At 40.0% G+C, this 22,643-nt stretch overlaps 2 protein-coding genes across 2 annotated transcripts in view; both read right to left on the reverse strand.

Moving 5' to 3' along the window:
• Positions 1–1,319: 1,319 nt before the first annotated feature.
• Positions 1,320–22,643, reverse strand: part of LOC306975724 (GTPase IMAP family member 8-like) — a 37,424-nt gene continuing 16,100 nt past the window's right edge. The window contains exon 2 of the mRNA XM_079573408.1: positions 1,320–3,391. Coding sequence (XP_079429534.1) covers positions 1,524–3,391 — 1,868 coding nt within the window. The 3' untranslated portion in view covers positions 1,320–1,523. The remainder of the gene's footprint in view (positions 3,392–22,643) is intronic.
• Positions 6,538–9,955, reverse strand: LOC306976310 (GTPase IMAP family member 5-like; the record flags this gene model as incomplete). Its single annotated transcript, XM_079574230.1, has 5 exons — positions 9,879–9,955; positions 9,119–9,703; positions 7,315–7,337; positions 7,027–7,046; positions 6,538–6,631 (listed from the first exon to the last, which is right to left on the reverse strand). Coding segments are annotated over exons 1-5 (723 nt in total). The 5' UTR covers positions 9,880–9,955.

Here is a 22,643-nt window from a genome sequence, read left to right on the forward strand (position 1 = left end):
TTTTTACTTCTGTGCCGTGCAGCCAGGACAGAGGACGCAAACTCGCACTATTCACCTTCTCTTGGGACTTTGTTCACTTTAAGGTCTAAAGCTGAATTTTGAAGACACTGTTCAACTACATCTGACAAAAGATAACCCCCCAACAAATACTGTTGAGAAATACAAGTACTATTGTGTTAATACAGTATTTTGATAACTAAAATTATGTTGGAAATTGCTATATTGTAAACAGGTGCTTTTATACAGACTGGTACCTGGTGTGGAGGATGGCAAAAGATACGACACAAAGGATTCATTAATGATCAGAGTCCACTTTATTGTTATGTCAGTTACTGTTACTCAGTTATATTGTGGCAATTTGTTTCCATGTTGTTTTGAAGGAAGCTTTATTATCAGAATTTACATTGTAGTAACATAATGTGACTTTTTATTTTGTAATGGGATTAACATGATTTTTTAATGTGACAGGGACAATGCACATGAATGAACATCTGCATTAAAACAACAAAAACAGACTTTTTTGTGTGAAGTTATTGGATTCAAATCAAGTACATTTCACGAAGTAGATTATAGAAAATCAGATTATACATTCAAAATTTAAAATATAATCATACATGAGACATCAAGAGTTTGTTTTCCCGACTCAACATTATTTACATTATTCATGAGATCACACATTTACACCTTGACCAAGGCTATTCATACATATAAATTTAAAATTCATTTCACAAATAAAAAATAGTTTTATACAGTTTTATTCAGTTTGGGCTTCATTAGACATAACACATTGGACACAAAAGAAAAATGTTCCCACCATTTGTCCCCTATGTGACACTAACACCCGAGTGTCCACTGTACGAACAACGTAAGCTAACTAATGGCTTTAGCATGCTAGCTCTAAACATGTTTATGGTTCTAACAAAATCTTAGATCTGGGTTTGATGGTCTTTGCTTTCAAATTAGGCTTTACACTGGCCCCGAGGCTGTAAGAAGTTTTTAGATTGGGCAAAATGCACTTGGTTACTATTAAGAGGTTAAAGTTTGGGAAAAGGCATTAAAAACAATCTCCTCATGTCTTCTGTCCAAATGAGAAAATGATTATTGGAGGAGAAGGAGAACACATGTTATATATCAGGACCAGCATACACCGCCCACTAGTGTGTGATGCTGGGGTAGAAGGACAGGGAAGGGAGGGAGTTCAGCCTCCTGATAGTCTAGTGGATAAAACTGTTCTTCAGTCGACTGGACCTGTCCCGTGGATTTTGCAGTCTCCTTCCTGAAAGCATTACATTGAAGAGAGATGGAGTATATTCCCTTAATGGACTGGAGAGGGGCTTCGCTGATCATCTCAACTGCACTGGAGGGGCGTGGGAAGTGGGATCAGGAATCTACTGGCCAGGTGTGCCTCAATAAAACCCAAACCATCTTAGTATTTTTGCAATTATGGAATCGTCCTCTTCCTTTAACACTGTCTGTATGAGATCACTGAGCTCTTTCTCTTGAACTTTCAGCAGTGCTTCTTTTTACTCCTCATCCGTCTCTTTTTCCATTTGTTCTCCATTTTCCTTTATTTTCTCATTAATCCGTTTCACATTGTGCTCTTTTCTACAGATACACTTCACCAAATCGTTCATGTTTTTCCTGTGCTCCTCGATCTTTTCTTTCTCTTTCCTTTGAAATTCTTCTTCAGCTCTGGTTCTGGCCTCTTTTTCAGACGCCTTTTTACTTTCTTCTATTTCTTTCTCATACTGTGTCTTTAACTTCTTAATGTTTTCTTCCTCTTGTTGTTTCCTGATTCTGTCTTCTTCTCGTCGCTGCTCTTGTTCCTTCAGTCTTTGCCTGTCATAATCTTCATGGAGGTTTTGAAGGTATTGTTGTTTCTCTTCATCTTCCTGTTTTCTTTTTTGTCGCCACTCTTCTCTTTCATTTTCCCACTTCTGTTTCTCCTGATCCATCTTTCTCTTGCTCTCCTCTAGTTTTTGTTCAGTTGCTTCTTTTGCCTCTGATTCAGATTTGATTTTTTCCTCGAGCTCTTTTCGTTTTTGTTTCCATTCCTGACGCTGATGTTCCTCTCGTGCTTTACTTTGTTTTTCCTTTTCCTCCTTTTCCTCTTTTCGTTGTTGCCACCACTTTTCCCTTTCTTTTTCCCACTTCTCTTTCTGCTCTTCCATTTTTCTCCTGCTCTCCTGTAGTTTTTGTTCAGTTGCTTCTTTTGACTCTGATTCAGATTTGATTTTTTCCTCGAGCTCTTTTTGTCTTTGTTCCAATTCCTGACGCTGATGTTCTTCCTGTTCTCTTCTCTTTCTCTCTTCTTCTTCCCTCTTTTCCTGTTCTTTCTTTCGCAGCTCCTCTTCTATTTTTATCTTTTCCTCCTTTTCTCTAAGTTCCTGTTCCTTCTCTTTTATTTCTTTCTCTGTTTGTTCTTTTTGTTTATCCATTTCCTGTTTTATTTCTTCCATTTCCTGTTGATATTTTCTCTCCATTTCCCTCCTCTCTCTCCTCATCTTTTCCTCCTTCTCCTTCACAATTCTCTCCTTCTCCTTTCGCAGCTCCTCTTCCATCTTAATATTTTCCTCCTTTTCTCTGAGCTCCTGTTTTCTCTGTTTTCTGTCTTTCTCAGTTTGTTCTTTCTGTTTTTCCATCTGCTGTTTAATGTCTTCCATTTCCTGTTGATATTTCCTCTCCATTTCCTCCCTCTCTCTCCTCATCTCCTCTTCCTTCTCCTTCATGATTCTCTCCATCTCTTTCTTGATGTTCACCTCAGCGTGTTGAAACATGTCGTTGGTGAAGCAGCTGCCGCCGTTCTCTTCCACCATGGCATCGATCTTTTTCAGCAGCTCTTTCACCTGAGAGACGTGTTTTTGGTCTTTGCCTTTATGTTTGTTATTAAAGACATGGAAGCGGTTTCCACAGTCAGAGAGAACCTTTTTCAGAGAAATGTCACAATGTCTCATGTATTCTTCAATAGAACTCTTACCCTCCAACTTATCTCCATGTGTGAAAAGAATCATTGTGTATTTTTGTGATTCTTTCCCAAATGATTTTTTAATGAGATCGATGGTGTCATTCATTTCTTTTGTAAATCGTCCGATCTGGAGCACCAGCAGAAACACATGAGGCCCTGGAGCCAAAAGACTGATGCATTTAGTCATTTCATCAATAATGTCATCATTGGACATTCTGTTGTCAAACAAACCCGGAGTGTCCACCACAGTGATGCTCCGCCCACTGACCTCAGCCTCAGCTTTTTCACAGCTCTGGGTGACAGATTTTGTACTTAAGATAGCAGTAAACTGTGTTCTTCCCAGGATTGTGTTTCCTGAAGAGCTTTTTCCACAGCCAGTTCTTCCCATGAGTGTAATCCTCAGACCGTCAGCAGAGGCTTCAGGATCTGCAAAAAATGGACATACTTTTAAGGATAAAGGTGAACTCATGAATCTGCTCATGTTTTGCAATACAAAGTATCGATACTTTATCAAGTATCATACTTTTAATACTTGCATGCAGATACACAGAACCTGTTACATTTGGTGTTATTGCACTTTTCAATCTTCACTTCAATAAATGTCAAATGCCATTTGGTTCATAAACTTTGGACACATGAGTGGTAAACATATTGTATATTATAACTAGCTGTGACTCGGTGGCCAGGCCTCCACTCACCTCCGTTTTTGTTACAAATCATGTATTACAAGTTATAAATGACAAAAACATGAACCAATGGCTGCATCCGAATGTCCAACCTCGTCCCTAACCCGTCATTCCCTTTGTGTCTGTCGCAATACGGATTGGATCGGCCCCAGAGTATCATGATACGGATCATGACAGAGGTGTATTGTCCCAGCCCTGATTGTCATGTATTTACTTCAATGACACACAATAAGCTTACATTACATTGGCAGTGGAATTTAGGAGTTCAGGCCCAGGGGACGTCACATAGTGAAACATCAAACTGGTAAATAACTCATCTTGGTATTTTATCTGACGTTAACCTCCGAAGGCAACTTTGTCGCTGTATCTGTCATAATTTATGATGAGATCATAATCATTTTATCTAATGGTTTTGAATATAAGTTCATGTTTATGATTTTCATCAGGGAAAAAAAATAATAATAATGTAATTGATTGACTGCGTTTTTTATTGGTTTTCATGTTCTTTATTATTATTCCTCTTCCATCTTTTTCCCGATTTTCTAGAGCTTTCAGCACCTTCATGCTTTGTGCAATTTATGCAAGTTATGCATCAAAACGTTCCGCATGTTGAGGAGAAGGGTGCTATTACCTTTGGGACTTCTGCAACTTACGTTTTTTCCGCAATCGGCCGAAATGTTGGAGATTTTTCCAATTGACTTATAATGGGGCTGCCGCAAATCCATGCTTTTCTGCACTTTTTTCTGCATTTTATGCAATTTCTGCACTTTGTGCATGTTCAGCTTATGCAACTTCTGGATTTTGAGAAAAAATTGGCCTTCTGCAGTTTTCCAGTTTTTTTATACGAGAGTTTGAAATTTTTGCATTGGCGTGTATGGGGGGAATCCAGCCAATGGGGAAACTCCGCCTTTCAGCCATTTGTGCAGCTTCTGCCAATCAAGCACTGAGGCCATTTCAACAGTTTGACCAGTTTATGGAATTTAAAAAGTTTATGCATTTTAAAGCGTTTATGCAACTTAAGAGTTTATGCCATTTAGGATTTATGAATTTTAAAGAGTTTATGCAATTTACATTATTTATGCAAATTAACCCATTCATGCATTTTACCACTTTATGCATTTTACCAGTTTATGCAAATTAAGCAATTTATGCAATTTGAACAGTTTATGCAATTTCTGCATTCGCTTCCCGCAATTCCGCAGTCAATCGCAATGGCGCAGCCATTGCATTTCTAGTTAATTAATGTAACTTCATACAAATGCACTGATACAATTATTATGCTGTGTGATGGCCCCATAATTAGTGTCCCTGGCTCCTTTAAAAGGGCTGCGCCACTAATGCCTTTTCCTCGCTCCTCTCTCCAAGACGCCAGCCAGGACCATGTGGAGATTTTTGTACATTTGAACTATTTTTGTATAGCCTTCTATTTTGTTAATCCCCAAATCTCTATTTTTGTAATAATATTTTTATACTTTTGTGTGGTTTCCCCTCTTCCCCTCTTGTGGGATAATCTTGGAAAAATAACGAATTCTGAGGTTTGTTCCAACTCAATTTTTTATTTTGTCAGTTTTATTTGATTTGATTTTTTGAGAGCAAATAGTTATACTCATTACACCCAAATACATTTGGGTTAGCTTTAGTTTGACTTCATAAAAATGCCCTGATGCAAAATGTACCACTTATTGTTTGGGTCAGTAGGCCATGTTTAATATGGTAAAGTCTAAGGTAATAAAACACTCACCGCTGAATGTCCTTTTGACCTGTAGATCTTGAGTTTCTCGTACAGTTGTGATCATTCTCCTCTGGCCGTAGACGAGTGTCTCTATGTTGTAGCTATGAGGTTTATTTTTAGAAATTAAAGTCTCTAATGAATCCAACAGCTTAGTGACCTGGTGCTGCCCCCTGGTGTTGAATATCAGATGTCCTGCATATGGCTGACACAGCTCCTGCAGGTCTCTGCCTACCACATCTGGATGATAAGAGTCTGAGTCTACAGTGAACAGGATCATAGTGAAGGGACAAACTGCAGAGCTGAAAACCTCCTGGATGCTCCTCAGCTCAGACTTGTCTTCGTCGGTCAGAGGTTCCAGTGGTAGAACCAGGATGAAGGCCTGGACGCCCTGAGGGCCACAGCGGGACAGGAAGCTGAGACACTGCACCATCAACTCCTCCTCAGGTTCACCAGAACCAGACAGAGGAGGCAGCTCCAGCAGAGACACCCAGCGCCCACATACCTTCCCCTGGTGACTCACACACTGCTCTGGACTCATACACACACTGCCCCGTCTGAAAATGGACTCTACGACTGAGCTCTTCTCTACCCTTGCACTTCCACACAGCACCAGGTTAAGACATGGCCTGTTCTCTTCAGGGGCAGTGAGGTTCAGACCCGTGTCGTCCTCCTGAGATGCTCCACAGCTCAAGTTCTCTTTGTTCTCTTTCAAGATTTGACCGATTCTTGTGAACAGCTCTTCACGTGTGAATTCTTTCTGGTTCGGATCATCAGTGCTGTTTATGTAAAGATATCTGTAGTTACATTTGATGATCATGTCCCTTATATGTTGGTCATCATGATCCCTCTTACCTTTATAGGATTTATAAACAAGTAATTTCCTTGTTTTTGCTTGTCTCATGGGGATCAGCACCAGTGATTGGTCGAAGGTCTTGTCACTGCAGCTCTGCAGGACTGACAACAGTGTGTATTTGTGTTTCTCAGTAAAGTCTTCAGGCTGTAGAACCAGCAGGAACACAAGAGGACCACTCAGACGTTTAATACAGTCTGTAAAGTCAGATATGTCTGTGTCCTGCAGATCTGGAGTGTTGACCACAGTGAGGGGCTGGTTTTGCATCTCGCCTTCGTAAATCTGAAAGTTTCGTGGTTTAGTCTCAGTATTTATCACTGTCTTCTTCAACAGGAGGTTTCCCACAGAACTCCTCTGACTCCAGCTGTTTCCCAGGAGAATCATCTTTAGCCCAGACCCTGGAATGACAAAATAACATGAGGAGGCATTTATTCAATACAAATTGACAAAAGCAACAGTGCTAACCACAGATGTACAATTAATTAGGTATTATTACAACAATATGTTTAATAAATGCAAACTCTGTAGCATTTTATAATTATTTTTTTTGTAGGCATTTTGTGACATGTTTGGATTATGGGTCTGAATTGGGACCAGGGGTGTGTGGAAACCTGTCTTTCTCATAAGCTGAGCCACCTTATCCAATGGGCTAGCAGGGGCTGGAGCCCAGGGGCCTACCATAGTTAAGGGCCAATCAGAATTAAGGGGGGAAAGGAGGTGATTTGTTGATTTTCATCACTTTGCGGCATGACTGACTGTATGCGATGATTGCGCTGCATTCCTATGTGTGTACCTGGAGTAGGCCCGCCCTACCTGTCCCACAGGGATACATGTAGGAGTAGCAGTGTTAAGGTTTTGTGGGATTTAGGGTTAGGGTTATAATTTAGAGTTAGGGTTAGGGTTTGCGCTGAAGGGGGGTGGGGGCCTACAATCTGTTTAAGCCCTGGGGCTTATGGGTACATGAAGGTGGGCCTGCTCATAATCTTTTGGCCCTAATTGTTTCAGGGAATTTTGAGAAAATGGCTGCAGCAACAACTCTAGGAAAACAGACTGTAATGGACACTATTTTATATTGAAGTACTTCCTGTCGAATAGCGTCACTTCCTGTGAAAGGACATGAGGAAGTGGTTAAATGTTTGTGTGCTCTCATGGCGGGAAGGAACATGGCACTTTGGGATCCATTTTTTAGCACCTAGCTGTAATGGGGAAAAAGGTAATTCATTGTTCATTTTATTATACATTTGGATGTTTATGGTTGTTGTGTAATATTGTATATGGTTTGTCCAGCTCTTACGGTGGAGATTGTTACGATGGAAGAATAAAGACAGATTTATACACAAGATCCACTTGTACGCTTGATCTGTTCTGCTGGGATGCTACACAGAATCTGACATCTGCTGTTTGGGAAATGTTATTATCAGGCTGTAACATGAGTCATCTCCAGAATCAGCCACAGGTAGACTTCAGTTCAATTCAGAACTGGCTTAGAATTGATCTGTTAAAACTCAATATGAAAAAAAATCACTGTGTGTGTTTTTTGGAACTCGCCACTCTCTACAATCTGCTGATTTGAACATTTACTTTGACGATGGCGAAGGATACCACGGTGAAGTATCAAGGAGTCTGGCTTCATCCTGAGCTTAACTTCAGATTATATATTGACCACATCATTAAGCAAACACACTCCTGCTTAATGCAACTTTATAGATCATCAAACTGCTTTACACCTCAAGTCAGAAGGAGAATAATTTCTCACCTTATTTTACCAACTATTGACTATGCAGACATTGTTTATTTTCATACTTCTGATGTACACCTTAAACCTCTTAATGTTTTGTTCAACACCCTTTGTAGATTCATTTCAAGTTGCCCGTATAGAACTCATCACTGTAATTTATACATCCAGCTTAACTGGCTACAACCTGAGAAACGATGGCAGTACCACTGGTTTCAATTTATTTTCAAGTATTGTTTTCATTTTCCACCATACTTGAAATGTTTTCTTGTCCCTTATACTTCATTCTACCCTCTTAGATACTCTCAATATCCTATATTTACTGTTCCAACTGTGCATAAAGAGCTGCCCGGAGGTCCTTCTCCTTCAGGGCCCCTTTGATTGGAATCATCTGCCTGTATCACTGAGGTCTTTATCAACTGTTGGTCCCTTCAAAATGTCTCTTTTTGTTCATCTAAAACTGAATGCCACTGTTTGTAGTGCACTCTTGGTTGGAGTAACACATTATTTGTTTTTCTATTGTAAAAATATTGTAAATTCTGAGATTGTCCTGTGAGTCTCACTGCTGGAGTGACACAATATCTTGTTGGTTGGTGCTCATGCTTCACAGCTTGAAGGTTCTGGGTTCAATCCCGGGCCAGACGAGGCCTTTCTGTGGAGTTTTCACGTTCTCCCTGTGTCTTTGTAGATTTTCTGCGGGCCCTCTGGTTTCCCCTACTTCTAAAAATATGTACAATTGTCCTGGATGAATAAGAGTTTGTTTGCCTGAGAGTAAGTGGTCGAAGGGACCACATCATTTGACCAACACTGAGGAAGACTGCAGAAAGTGTGTCGAGACTGTCTGGTATGAAAAACGTACACTGGTCTGATAGAAAAGAAACTGTTTGGCAAGTTTAACACAAGATTAAATGAGGGTTTCATTTGGTCCCTCATTTTTTTGTGACCAAATGGCTGGTCCCTCGCATGACATTTTCTATGGCTGTAAATGTCATGTGTTCCCTCTGGTCGTCTCCAGTTAACGTACTAGTTTTTCTTGCATTTAACAAGGACATGATGAACTTTAGAGTTTAAGATCGCCTCACAGTTTCAGCTCAGAGGAACTATCATAGCCACAAAGTACTAAATGAGACATTTCTTGCTCCAAACTTACTGTCACTCTGTGTCTGAGAGTTGACTGGAGTCTGTGGAGTCAGATGAAGACCGTCTGTAGACACATGTTCTCCGTTGTTTTCCTTCACGATCTGACCCACTCGTGTAATCAGTTCGAGTTGTTCCATGTCTTTCTGTTTGAGATATCTGAACCTGCACTGTTTAATGAAGTCCTTTAGAGGCGACTCTCGTCTATAATGTTCAAATGAATCTGCAGCTCTTCTTCTGGACGGCAGGAACAGCAGCAGTGAGTGTTGAAACGCCTGGTCACTGACGTTCTCCAGGACTGACTGGAGTCTGGTCTTCTGCTGCTCAGAGAAGTCTTCAGGCTGTAGGACCAGGATGAAGACATGAGGTCCAGGAGCCGAGCGCTCCACACAGTCCTTCATCAGAGCAGACACAGAAGCCTCAGAGAGGTGGAGCAGGTCTGGAGTCTTCACCAGCACCATGTTCTTCCCTCTGTACTGCCCGGTGATCTTCTCACAGCGGTCCGAGTGTCTGAACACAGTCTGACCCAGGAGGAGGTTTCCCACTGAACATGTCCCAAACCAGCTGTTTCCCAGAAGAACCAGCCTCAGCTCAGACACTGCAGAGGAAAAGAGAATAAAACTACATGTAGCCTCAAATATATCTGTGTATATATAAAGTTGTTACTATCATTTACTACTCTTTGATTTCATGAATAAACTGATGCTTTCAGGGGAGTGAGGAATCAAAAAAATATTCTAAATAAAATGATTAGTTTTCCTACAGTAACTTACTGTAGGGTGGAAGTACTTCATAGCTGCTGACTCGCTCTCTGTGATGACTTTTTACTTTCTCTGGAACAGATAAAGCAACAAGTCAGTGACCTTCAGAAATAATTAGAAAGGTTTTAAAAGAAAGTTTTGTCAACTTCTGATCTACTACATGCATATACTCAAAAATGTAAATACATTTTGATTTTGTTCTCATTTCTCATGGGTTGAACTCAAAGACATAAAACAAACTCCACACAGGAAGACCTGTTCAAATGTATTAACATAAACATTAACAAGTTACCTGTGCATCTAGGGATTGTACCAAAAGAGAATGCGTGTTTATAATTCAATTAAATAATAAACAAACTGACCGAAAAGGTCCAAAATGGATGCCAAGGATACATAATAATATGATGCTTAACTAAAATGTGAAGAAGTGAAAAGAACTGTAAATAAAACCGCAGCAGAAGACACTGGCAGTGAAGTTTTGAAAAGCATACATCAAATCTAGAGTCAAGGGGGAAAAAACAACCCAACTGCTCTAAAGGTAGCTGCAAAACCACAACACAAGGTGTGATAATAAAATACTTTATTAACAGACAGTAGTTGCTTCTCCCTCGGAGAAGAAGAATCTGTGCTGAAGTTAAGACCTGAAGGGAGGGAGGGGGGGCTCGAGTGTTCAGACCAACAGTGTTGAATGGCTTTGTTGCTATCTGGGTAATTAGAGGTGTGGTTCTGTGAAGACGTGGTTGGTAAGAAAGGGTTGGTTGAGGTGAGGTCCTGCTCCTGAACCTTTGTCAGTAAAATATTAACTCCATAAAGATATAAAGTAAGAGTCTCTAATGTGTCAGATAAAAGTCATAATCATATAGAGTAATTGAATACAAAGGCCATATATAACTGGATAATGTTTTATGATGAATCAGAATCAGAATAGTTTTTATTGCCAATGCTTGTAAACAGGTTCACAAACTAGGAATTTTTCTTGGTGAGACATGCAACATTAAACAGAAAAAACATATAACACAGAGTTTAGATAAAAATAAGCTATACACTTTAAACTATAAGGCTTTAGGGGCATGAATATTAAAAAAAAATAGATATAAAGATAAAAAATAAGAGGTAAAATATGGTAGACAACAATTGACATAGAACAATGGGATTGGATTTACATATGGTGCATACTTGTGTACTTTGTCTTAAGTATATGAGATGCAGCAGCAGTGGTGCAGGTTTTTTTTTTTTTCTACCTAAGTATTAGCTCTCTCTCTCTCTCTCTCTCTCTCTCTCTCGCCCTCTCTCGCCTCTGTCCTTACAGTAAACTCTCATAATGCACAGCGCGTAGGGCATTGAGGCCAATGTGACTTAAGGACATGGATTGTACAGTATTTGCGCTGCTGTTTTATGAACGTAGCTGACGATGAGAAAGAAGAGTTATGTCACAGTTTGACATGAGGAAACGTTACTAAGTTCTGATTCAGTTCTGAGAAGTGCCACCCGTCGCCCTGGTCACACTGCACTGGTTCCTCTTAAAGTTTGATCATGGTAAGAGTTTTCCAAAACGGCCCAACTCCCTGAGCAACACGGCGAGACGTGTGCGCTTTATCCATCAGCGCTCGAGTCACTGAGGGGTCAAAGAGCGTTTATGTAGCGTTTATGTACACAGATATGTAAAATAGGCTACTTTAAGCTGTCAGTGTCCTGATCTGAACAGTTAAATACTGAGATTCATGCTGAGAAAGGCCGTCCTTCAGCACATGGATTATTGCAGAAAGTAAATGGTCATTTGGTCGGGGCCTAAACTCACTCACTACACCCACAAACCACACAGCACTTAATTCACTGTAATCAAACTGTGACACTTTCAACTTTTAGAATAATATCATAATTCACACAAATGTAATAATATATAATATAATTACAGCTAAACTCACCTTCCTCCATCTCTCTCTCACTCATTCTCCTTTTGTCGAAGTAGAAAACACTGAACTGTTGTGCAAAGTCCAGGCTTGAATAAGAGGTTTATCACCATAGACTATAAAAAAAAAATTTAATCCTCGGTTAATGATCAACTTTGTACACTGTATAAATGGCATTGGAAGAAATATCCCAAATGTTACATTTCCCATTTATGCCGCTGATACAGTAATCTATTATTCCGCAAAGTGTTTTCAGCTTTTGAACAGGTGCAGGATCAGTTGTGCCATTTATGACTTGTTTTGTTTTGAATGTAGAAAAAACAAAACTGATGTTTCAGCTAGTCTGAGTCAATCTTCACTGACCAGATTGAATTGGTATCAAGTTTTAAGTTTTGGGGTTTTATAATAAATTGTCTTTTAAATTGCATCTAAAATGTAATCAAAACAACAACTAACGTATGTTGGAATGGCTGGACGTTGCACAAAAGATAAAATTGTCACCACTCCGACAATGGGGGGAAAAAATGCCGCAGAGGTGGGGTGTCGGAATTGCGGTGTGTAACCATAAAAAGAGGTGTACTCTTCCTCTGTAACTATGAACTAAACGTTTATTTGGCATTGGGGAAGGTGTCAGTGTGACAATGTAATCTAATGGATCCATGAGTAGAATAGGAATGCTAGTTAGCAATTAGCATTAGCTCTGATGTGTCAAAGGTTTGTTTGTTTTGATAGCAGTAGCTTATGGCTAGCTAACCTTTCTCAATTGCGTTTTTGACAAAACATTGCATGAGAGAACATGCTTCTGTCTAATATGACTTCCTGCTTTTCATGAGTGCAGACCTATCTCTGCTTGCTTATGCTGCTTGCCTCTTTATTTGCTTTTTAATCATTCTTTTTTTAGCACATGTCACATGGATATGATTTTATCCTCTTCTTCTAAGTGAGCCAAGACTTTTTTTTTTTAAATCATTTTTATGACAGTCTTGTCAACAATGGCTGAGGGAGTAGCACAAACATGTCCTTGCTGTAGGATTTATCAACAACGAATTTGCTTACAAAACATAAGCATTTCAACAATAGCAGCATCACCGTAGTACTGTACCTGAATATACGTTATCATTTTAATAAAACCTGTGATTCAGAGATGGTTCCAGACTTCTGTGCACTGCAGTGCAGCCAAGACACAAGGACAAGTCAGAGCTTCAGTCGATGACGGTCACTCTGGAAGGAACTGAGGTTATGGACAATTTTGCGACACAAACTCACACTATTCACCTCCTCTTGGGACTTTGTTCACTCTAAGGTCTAAAGCTGAATTCATTTTGAAGACACGGTTCATCTACATCTGACGAAAGATAACCCCCCAACAAATACTGTTGAGAAATACAAGTGCTATTGTGTTAATACAGTATTTTGAAAAATTCTAAAATTCTGTTGGAAATTCCTATATTGTAAACAGGTGCTTTTATAAAAATTGGTACATGACAAAGAGTAAGGTGTGGAGGATGGCAGAAGAGACGACACAAAGGATTTATTCATGATTAGAGTAAACTTTATTGTTATGTCAGTCACTGTTACTCAGTTATATTATGGCAATTTGTTTCCATGTTGTTTTGAAGAAAGCTTTATTATCAGAATTTATTGTGTAGTAACATATATTGTGACTTATTTTGCAAATTGATTGACATATTTTTTTAATGTGAATTATACATGAATGAAATTGAAACAACAAAAACAGACGTTAACATGTTAACATGATTATAGCCACAAGGCTGGGCTTTTGTGTTCACACGTGATTAGGATTAATTTCGAGTACACATCACAAAGCAGATTGTAGAAAGTCAGATTTATACATTAAAGATTTAAAAATATAATCATACATGAGACATTTAGAGTTTACCAGATTCAACTTTACATTATTCATGAAATCACACATTTACACTTTAAGTAAGGGATAATGTATAGAACGCTGGTCATTATCGGGAAAATAAGCACCGACAGGGCGAACCGGACCACGACGCGAAGTGGAGGGTCTTGTTTCGCCCTGAAGGTGCTTATTTTCCCGATAATGACCAGCGTTCTATACATTATCCCGCTTATTATACGGCCATTTGCCAACTGAGAACACAACATAAACTTTGTACGCTTTTATGAAGGCCGAAAGGTTTATTTAACGACATCCATGACAAATAGTTCCCAAAAGTTTGCGCGTTGCTCTGCAACGTTTTGCTAGGCTAGAAGCAGCAAGGCTAGCAGCTAGCCTAGCTACTTAGCTGAAGGCGCAGTTGAAGGAATGGTGGTGAATCTCTGGGTAAATTGAAAGTCAGACTCACGCTAACTTCACGAGCGATTCCCCGACTTCTCTCTCAGTGACGGGGACAGATAGTGTCGCTGCTACGTACGCGCGGAGTGATATGAAAGCACGAACTCCGTTGCCATTGGCAGCGTCATTATTTTTTTCAGAGGTCCTTTATCAGAAAATAATGACCGGTAGAACGTTGGGAAATCCCATTAAAATCAACGGAGCTTCTACTTACGTTGTGAAGAGCCGTATAATAACCAAATATAAAATATTCAAACATTTAAATTTTAGAATTAAAAATGAAAAGATAGTTTTATGCAAATGCCTTTATTCAGTTGGGGGTTTCACTAGACATAAAAACATAGAAAATGTTTCCCCACTAACCCTGAGTGTCCACTTTATGAACAATATGAGCTAGCTAACAAATGCTTTAGCTCTAAACATGTTTATGTTTCTAACAAAAGGAAAACTAGAAAAATAACACAGACATTGAAGTTTGGAAAAAGGCATAAAAACAATCTCCTCATGTCTTCATTCCAAATGAGATAATGATTATTGAAAGAGAAGGGCTATACTAATACACACATTATATAACAATACCAGCATACAGCGCCCTCTAGTGTGGCAAAAGCAATCTGACATTTAAATAAAATAATAAGGATATTCATTGTCAATTTATGGATGAATCGCAATTTAAGTTGCTCTGAAGCAGTGTTAGTTTCGTCAAACTAAAATATTTAGTCATAATTTTAGTCAAAGTAATATTTTTGACAACTTAAATTTGACTAAAACCAGACTAAAAGTTTGTTATGAGACTAAAACTGTGACTAAAATGAAATAAATAAAATATTTTCATCAACTAAAATAAGACTAAATAAAAACATAAACTAAAATCATCCAAACATCTGAGGACAGTCTGAAAGAGCCTCAGATCATGTAAATTCTCTGCCAAGTGAACAGCTCTGAGCTTTGTTCATGTGGGAGAAGCTCCATGAAGCAAAAGAGCTGGATAAAATATGATTATAATGAATGTTATAAATGCAAAGTTGACTAAATTTACATGTAATATTAGTCAACTAAGTAGACTAAAATGGAAGCGATTTATTTGACAAATTTCGACTAATTAAATCACATTTTTGTCAGAAAACTAAGACTAAATTAAAATATCTTGTCAAAATGAACACTCAAGTCCTTGAGTGGGGATTGAAGGGTGGAAACACAGGAGGGAGTTCAGCTTCCTCATAGCCTGGCGGATGTTTTTCATTTGACTGGAGTACATTTCCTTAATGGAGGGGAGAGGGGCTCCAATGATCATCTCAGCTGCTCTCACTCTGTGCTGGAGGCTCCTGCAGAAGTGGGATCAGGAATCGTACTGGCCACCTGCACCTTATCCTCATTTTCAACCAACCAATCTTCATAGACTTGGTAAATGAAAGGAAACATAAGTGATTTTATTATTTTATGACATGTGGAGTCTTCCTCTTCCTCTAACATTTTCTGTATGAGCTCACGGAGCTCTTTCTCTTGATCTTTCAGCAGTGCTTCTTTTTTCTTCCCATCTGTCTCTTTTTTCATTTGTTCCTCATTTGCCTTTATTTTCTTATTAATTTGTTTCAGATTGCGCTCTTTTCTACAGATACACTTCACCAAATCATTCATGTTTTTCCTGTGCTCCTCGACCTTTTCTTTCTCTTTCCTTTGTGAAGAGAAGTAACTCCCGCACACTGGGAAACTTGCAAAAAGTGAAGTTTATTGCAACGTTTCGGCTCTAGGCCTTCTTCAGGCAAAATCTGATTTTGCCTGAAGAAGGCCTAGAGCCGAAACGTGAGAGAGAGAGAAAACGCCACAGAGAGAAAAATGCGTTTTGAGAGAAAGGCCGATATAAATCTATGGGGAAACATTGAATCAGCGCAAAATTTAAACATGTTTTTGTGAAGATTAGGTATGTTTTTTTGTTTCCAGGTGAAAGCTTATATGTTCAGAGACCAATTTCGCCCCAAACCTGAAAACTGAAAAAATTTGGTTTTGCCTGTAGTGTCTCCCCAAGTCAGAAATGGAGCTTTTTGACCGTTACCATAGTTACCACAGTAGGATTCTCGGCTGCACCAACTCCATTTCAACCTATAAGAAGACGAAAACAGAGGAAAATGACTGGCTATGGCAAAGCAAGGCAAGTTTATTTGTAGAGCACAATTCATACACAAGGCAATTCAAAGTGCTTCACAGTTGCATAAATACAAGAAAACAAATAGAATCAATAAAAAACATCAACATAAAATTAATCAATTACAGTAAAAGGCAAGAGTGCAGAAAAAATACTTTCAGTCAAATGCATCGGTAAAAAGAACTGTTTTCAGCCTGGATTTCAACATTGTCAGAGTTGAGGCCTGTCTCACATCCTCATGAAGACTGTTCCAGATTTTAGCTGCATGAAACTGAAACGCAGCCTCACCGTGTTTATTATTGACTCTGGGAACCACCAGGAGACCCCTCCCTGAAGTTCTCAGGGCCCGAGATGGTTCATACGGCTGTAACATGTCAGAGATGTACTTTGGTGCTAAACCATGAAAAGACTTGTAGACAAGCAGAGCTGTTTTAAATTCTATTCTCTGAGTGACAGGAAGCCAGTGCAGAGACCGGAGCACTGGACTAATATGGTCGTATTTCCTGGTTCTTGTCAGGACTCGAGCAGCAGCGTTCTGGATGTTCTGTAGCTCTGATAGCTTGTTTAGAGAGGCCAGTGAGCAGCCGTTACAGTATCTAACCTGCTGGAGACAAATGCATGGATAAGTCTCTCTAAGTCTGGTTTTGACACTATTCCTCTGATCTTAGCCATGTTTTTCAGATGGTAAAAAGCTGCTGATGTTATTGCTTTGATGTGGCTGTTTAAGTTCAGGTCTGAGTCCATGATTACTCCTAGATTTCTTTTTTTTTTTTTTTAATCAAGAATATTTTTATTGAATTTTAACATATTAAAAAAGATGAAACATATGTACATGTGTTTGGTACAAAAATGGTATATTAAAAACAAAATCCCCGGCCAAAACAAAAAAAATAAAATAAAAATAAATAAAACCCCCACCATTACTGCCAAAACAATGACGTCACACCAAGACCTATTCCAACAAATGAAGGCACTGTAAAGTACAAATACAATATCACAGAGCTGGGAATGCAAGTAAGAGTGGGCCCCAAGTATCCTCAAAGGCACCAGGCGTTTGTTTTAGCGAACATCTTATCTTTTCCAATTTTAAGCAGGACATGACATCTTGCAGCCACTGTGCGTGTGACGGAGGGGAGGCCTCCTTCCATTTAAGTAAAATGGCACGGCGTGCCAAAAGCAAAGCAAAGACTAGTGACTGTCTTTTGTTGGCGCTGAGATATGTTTGATTTTCAAAAACCCCAAAAAGGGCTAATACGGGATTTGGTTCGAGCCTAAAGCTCAGTAGTTGAGATAATGTGCTGAAAATGGTCCCCCAAAAGTTGCTTAAGTGCGAACATGACCAGAACATGTGGCTGAGGGAGGCCTCCGTCCGTTTACATCTGGTGCACAGTGGGCTGATCTCAGGGTACATTGCAGACAGTCTGGATTTGGAAATATGTGCCCTGTGTACAATTTTAAATTGAATTAACCTGTGGCGAGCACAGAAAGAGGAATCGTGGACTAGTTTGAGTGCACCAGCCCAAGCATCTTCGGTCATACTGACGCCCAAATCCTCCTCCCAAGCTTTTTTAAATTTGTCTATCAAGGGGCTTTTAAGTTCAAGCATTGTATTATATAACCTAGAAATTAGTCCTTTGGTTGGCTTTAATGACAGAATTTTGTCAAGTGTAGCTGTTTGTGGAGTAATTGCAGAATTAGACAGATATGGCCTAAGGAAATGTCTAATCTGAAGATAACGGAAAAAGTCAGATTGTAAAAGATTACATTTCTCTCTCAATTCTGAAAAAGATGCAATGATGCCATCTTTGAGCAAATGTTTAAAACGAGTGATACCCTTCTGATGCCATCTCTGATAGCCAATGTCCATTGTAGAAGGTTTAAAGAGTTGATTTAAAATAGGACTCCAAAGCAAAAAGCCGCCAAGGCCAAACTGTTTCCTAAATTGACCCCAGATTTTCAGAGTATGTTTAACCAAAGGGTTATTAAATTGACTAATGGAGGGTAAAGGTAGGGCAGAGCCCACAGTAGCCAGAAGAGAAGAGCTGCCTGAAGAACACTCCAATGCAACCCAGTCAGGACGCTCAGGCTGTTCGTAATAGAAGGACCAATGAACTAGACATCTCAGATGGGCTGCCCAATAATAAAACCGAAAGTTTGGCAAAGCAAGACCACCGGTAGATTTGGACTTCTGGAGATAAGTTTTACTTAAACGTGGTCGCTTGCCTTGCCATAAGTAGGAAGATATTATTGAGTCAAGCTGTTGAAAAAAAGAGCAGGGAAGAAAAATTGGCAGTGTTTGAAAAAGATACAGGAATTTTGGCAGAATAACCATTTTAACAGAATTCACACGGCCAACTAAAGATAATGATAAGGGTGACCATTGTGATGTCAGTTGCCTGGTCTGATCCAAGAGAACAGCAAAGTTTTCTCCAAACAAATCTTTGTACCTTTTGGTAACTGTAACCCCAAGATATGTAAACTTATTGTGCTCAACCTTAAAGTTCAAGTTTGAAAAATCTAGAGCCCTTGCTTTTTCATTTATAGGAAATAACTCACTCTTGCTGACGTTTAGTTTATAACCTGAAAGGGTACCAAACTGACTTAGCAGTGTTAAAGCAGTAGGGAGTGATTCCCCCGGGTTTGAAATATAAAGCAAAAGATCGTCCGCGTAGAGGGAGACCCTATGTTCTACCCCTCCTCTCCAAATACCAGACATGCCGTCACAGGTGCGAAGAGCTATAGCAAGAGGTTCTATAGCTAGGTCGAAAAGCATAGGACTCAAGGGGCATCCTTGGCGGGTGCCGCGATATAAACGGAAAGGTTTTGATCGCTGGCCATTGGTACGGATCATGGCTTTAGGGTGAGAGTATAGTAATTTGATCCATAAGGTAAATGAAGGGCCAAAGCCAAATTTGTTCAGTACGGCAAATAGGTACGGCCATTCGACACGGTCAAATGCCTTCTCTGCATCGATAGAAACGATGCATTCTGGCCTATCCTCCTGAGCAGTATATAGGATGTCAAAAAGGCGTCTAATATTGTAAAATGACTGCCTATTTTTAATAAAACCAGTTTGGTCTTTTGATATAATGGAGGGAAGGAGATTTTCCAGCCTGAGAGCTAGTACTTTAGCCAGGATTTTTGCATCTGTGTTCAGGAGGGATATGGGCCTGTATGAAGCACAGCTGGTTGGGTCTTTACCTTTCTTCGCAATTAGCGTGATACATGCCTCAGTAAAGGATTCAGGAAGTTGACCTAAGTTACAAGACTCTGAGAGGACAGAGCCAAGCAGCGGCGAGAGTGCATGAGAAAACTTTTTAAAAAATTCTGACGGAAATCCGTCAGGGCCTGGACATTTGTTTGACTGCATAGATGTTATGGCCTTTACGATTTCTAATTGAGAAATTGGATCCTCTAACCTTTTAGCAGAATCTGTGGAAAGTTGGGGGATATTGAGGTTATCAAGAAAACAATTAATTGTATCAGCAGTTACACATGTCTCCGAGGTGTAAAGTTTTGTATAGAACTCTCTAAAAGCTGTGTTGATTTTCAAGGGGTCAGACGCAATCTCACCACTGCTCAGCCGTATCCCCAAAATAGATTGCTTAGACTTAGAACTCTTAAGTTGATTGGCTAATAGTTTATCAGACTTGTCTCCATAGGTATAAAACATAGTTTTATTCCTTAATAAAAGCTGTTCAACGCGGTAAGTAGTGAGCAGATCGAACCTAGTTTTTAGCTCGACTCTCTTTTTATATAGACCAGGGCATTTATTTTGAGCGTATTGTTTATCTAATTCTCCAATTTGACGGATAAGTTCATTTTGCTCCTGTATTGATTTGCGTTTCATTCGGACAGTGTAAGCAATAATCTGCCCACGTAAGTACGCTTTAAGTGCATCCCACAAAGTTTTATAGGAAATATCTGGATTAGTATTTGTGTCAAGAAAAAAAGTTATTTCGTTCTCTATAAACTTAACAAACTCTGCATCGGACAGCAAAGTGGAGTTAAAACGCCACTGCCTACACCCAGGAGGAATGTCAGGAATCAGCAGGGAGAAAGTTAAAGGTGCGTGATCCGATATTACGATTGGATGGTATTCACAGGTGCTGACCAAGGGCAGAAGTTGATTATTAACAAGGAAATAATCAATTCTGGAATACGTATGGTGCACTGGTGAGAAGAAGGAAAACTCTTTGGTACTTGGGTGTAAAAAACGCCAAATGTCGCATACACCAAAATCACAAAGAAAACCATTGATAGCGCAGGCCGACCTACTTGCCGTGGCAGGATTGTTAGAGGATCTGTCCAAGGCTGGATCCAACCAGCAGTTAAGATCACCCCCAAGTATAAGGTTATAAGCATTCAAGTCTGGTAGTAATGAAAACAATCGATTGAAGAAACTGGCATCATCCACATTTGGGGCGTATACATTGACCAGGACCACAAGTGTGTTATACAGTTTGCCTGAAACAATTACATAACGACCATAGTTATCCGATGACACATCATGTGGTTCGAATGAAACATCATGATTAATAAATATTGAGACCCCTCGAGATTTGCCCTGAAATGAAGAATTAAAACATTGGCCAGACCAACGCAGCAAACGACTTGAATCTGAGTTCCGAATATGGGTTTCTTGCAAAAAAGCAATTTTGGCCTTAAGCTGCTTTAGGTGTGAAAAAACCTTCTTTCGTTTAACAGGATGATTTAATCCCTTAACATTCCAGCTCACAAAATTAAGGCCGTTCATTGTACAGCATGAATAAAAGCGTAAAAGTAGAACAGGTCATGGTGGCTTAATGATAGCATCAAATAAGCAAAGTGTCCAGCACTTTTCCAAAAAGTTGCAAAATGCAACAGGATCATTGGCAGTGACAGTCCTCCCCTCCCACCCCACCCGAAAAAAGACAGCTGCAGTAGTAAAAAATAAATAAAAAAGCAGCAAGCTCTATAAACCAACTGACTAAAACTCGCCTCCCCAGTGATGAACATAATTCAAGCTGCAGCTCCGGCAATAAGCAAAATTAGAATATTAACCCCCCCACACACACACACACACCAAACAACAAAACGCGTCAGAGAAAAGTTACATAAGCCATAGAACTAAACATGTCAGATACAATAAATATTGTCCCAATACAAGTCCGAAATGCTATTGTAATGGGCCATTTGCCTTAAACAGACCTTCAATGAAAGAGAACAGTGCAAAACAATGCCAAAATGCTTATAATTAAAAACAGTCACTTATGGTTAAAGCGGTGAAATTTAAACAGTCAAAACAGTAAACAATATGCTTCACCGGTACTTGAGCTGGTATCCACAACGACTCAGTCCGGTGGAAATACGCGTCAGTCACTCCCCTTCTACATCGTGTAGTTGGCGACCCGGGTGATCATCAATAAACTTCTGTGCTTCAGCCACAGAGTTTATCCGCTTCTTGGCTCCCCCTGGCAAGGTTATGCGAAGACGAGCTGGGTAGAGCAACGCAGGTTTAAACCCCCTTTTGTAAAGCTCCGCCATCACGTCCTTGTATTTCACTCGTTGACTCATCACTTCCGCGCTGTAGTCCTCCACAATGCGAATCTGCTGGCCATGGAAGTCGAATCTCCCTTTGCGGCGGGCTTCCCTGATGAGAGCCTCCTTCGTTTGGTACCGGTGGAGGCATAGAATGACTGGCCGCGGCCACTGCCCCGGACCGGGTTTGGGGGCTAGCGTGCGGTGGGCTCTGTCGATCTCTGGCGGGTTAGGAAGGATGTTTTTCCCGATAACCTCCTGGAGCAACTGAGAGAAAAACTCCGTTGGGCGTCCAGTCTCTGTGGACTCAGCTAGGCCAATGATACGTATATTTGATCTTCGGCCTCGGTTTTCTAATTCGACAACTTTAGCCTTGAGCTTGTCGTTCTCCTCGCGTAGAAATGAACATGTAGCTTCGATATCCGCTACGCGCTGACTAAGGTCATCCGTGGCTAGTTCCAAGGAGGAGACGCGTTGGTCGTGGTCATCTGCCAACAGTTTGGTCTGATCCAGCTTGGTCTCAATCCCTGTGAGTGATGCCTTAAACTCAGCAGACAACTCTTCACGGTGTTTCTGGAGTAGGGCGGATATGGCATCTATCGTCAAGCTAGCAGTAGCAGCAGCACCGTTAGCATTAGCTCCGTCCTTAGCATTAGCTCCGTCCTTAGCATTAGCTCCGTCCTTATCTGCGGTTTTCCTGGGAGGTGGCATTTCGAAAGGTTGTTTTTATCCGTACTTGGCTTCGGTAAAAGGTAGGAATCTTTAGCGTAAACAGTAGGCGCAAATTTTTGGTTAGTGTGGGGTCTGAAGGTAATAAAAGTCTTAAATTCTGCCGGAGCTCGCTCGTCACGCGTCTACTCCCTTAAAGCCATAAACCGGAA

Source organism: Gobius niger (genome assembly GCF_951799975.1).
Source record: "Gobius niger genome assembly, chromosome: 16".
NCBI lineage: Eukaryota > Metazoa > Chordata > Actinopteri > Gobiiformes > Gobiidae > Gobius > Gobius niger.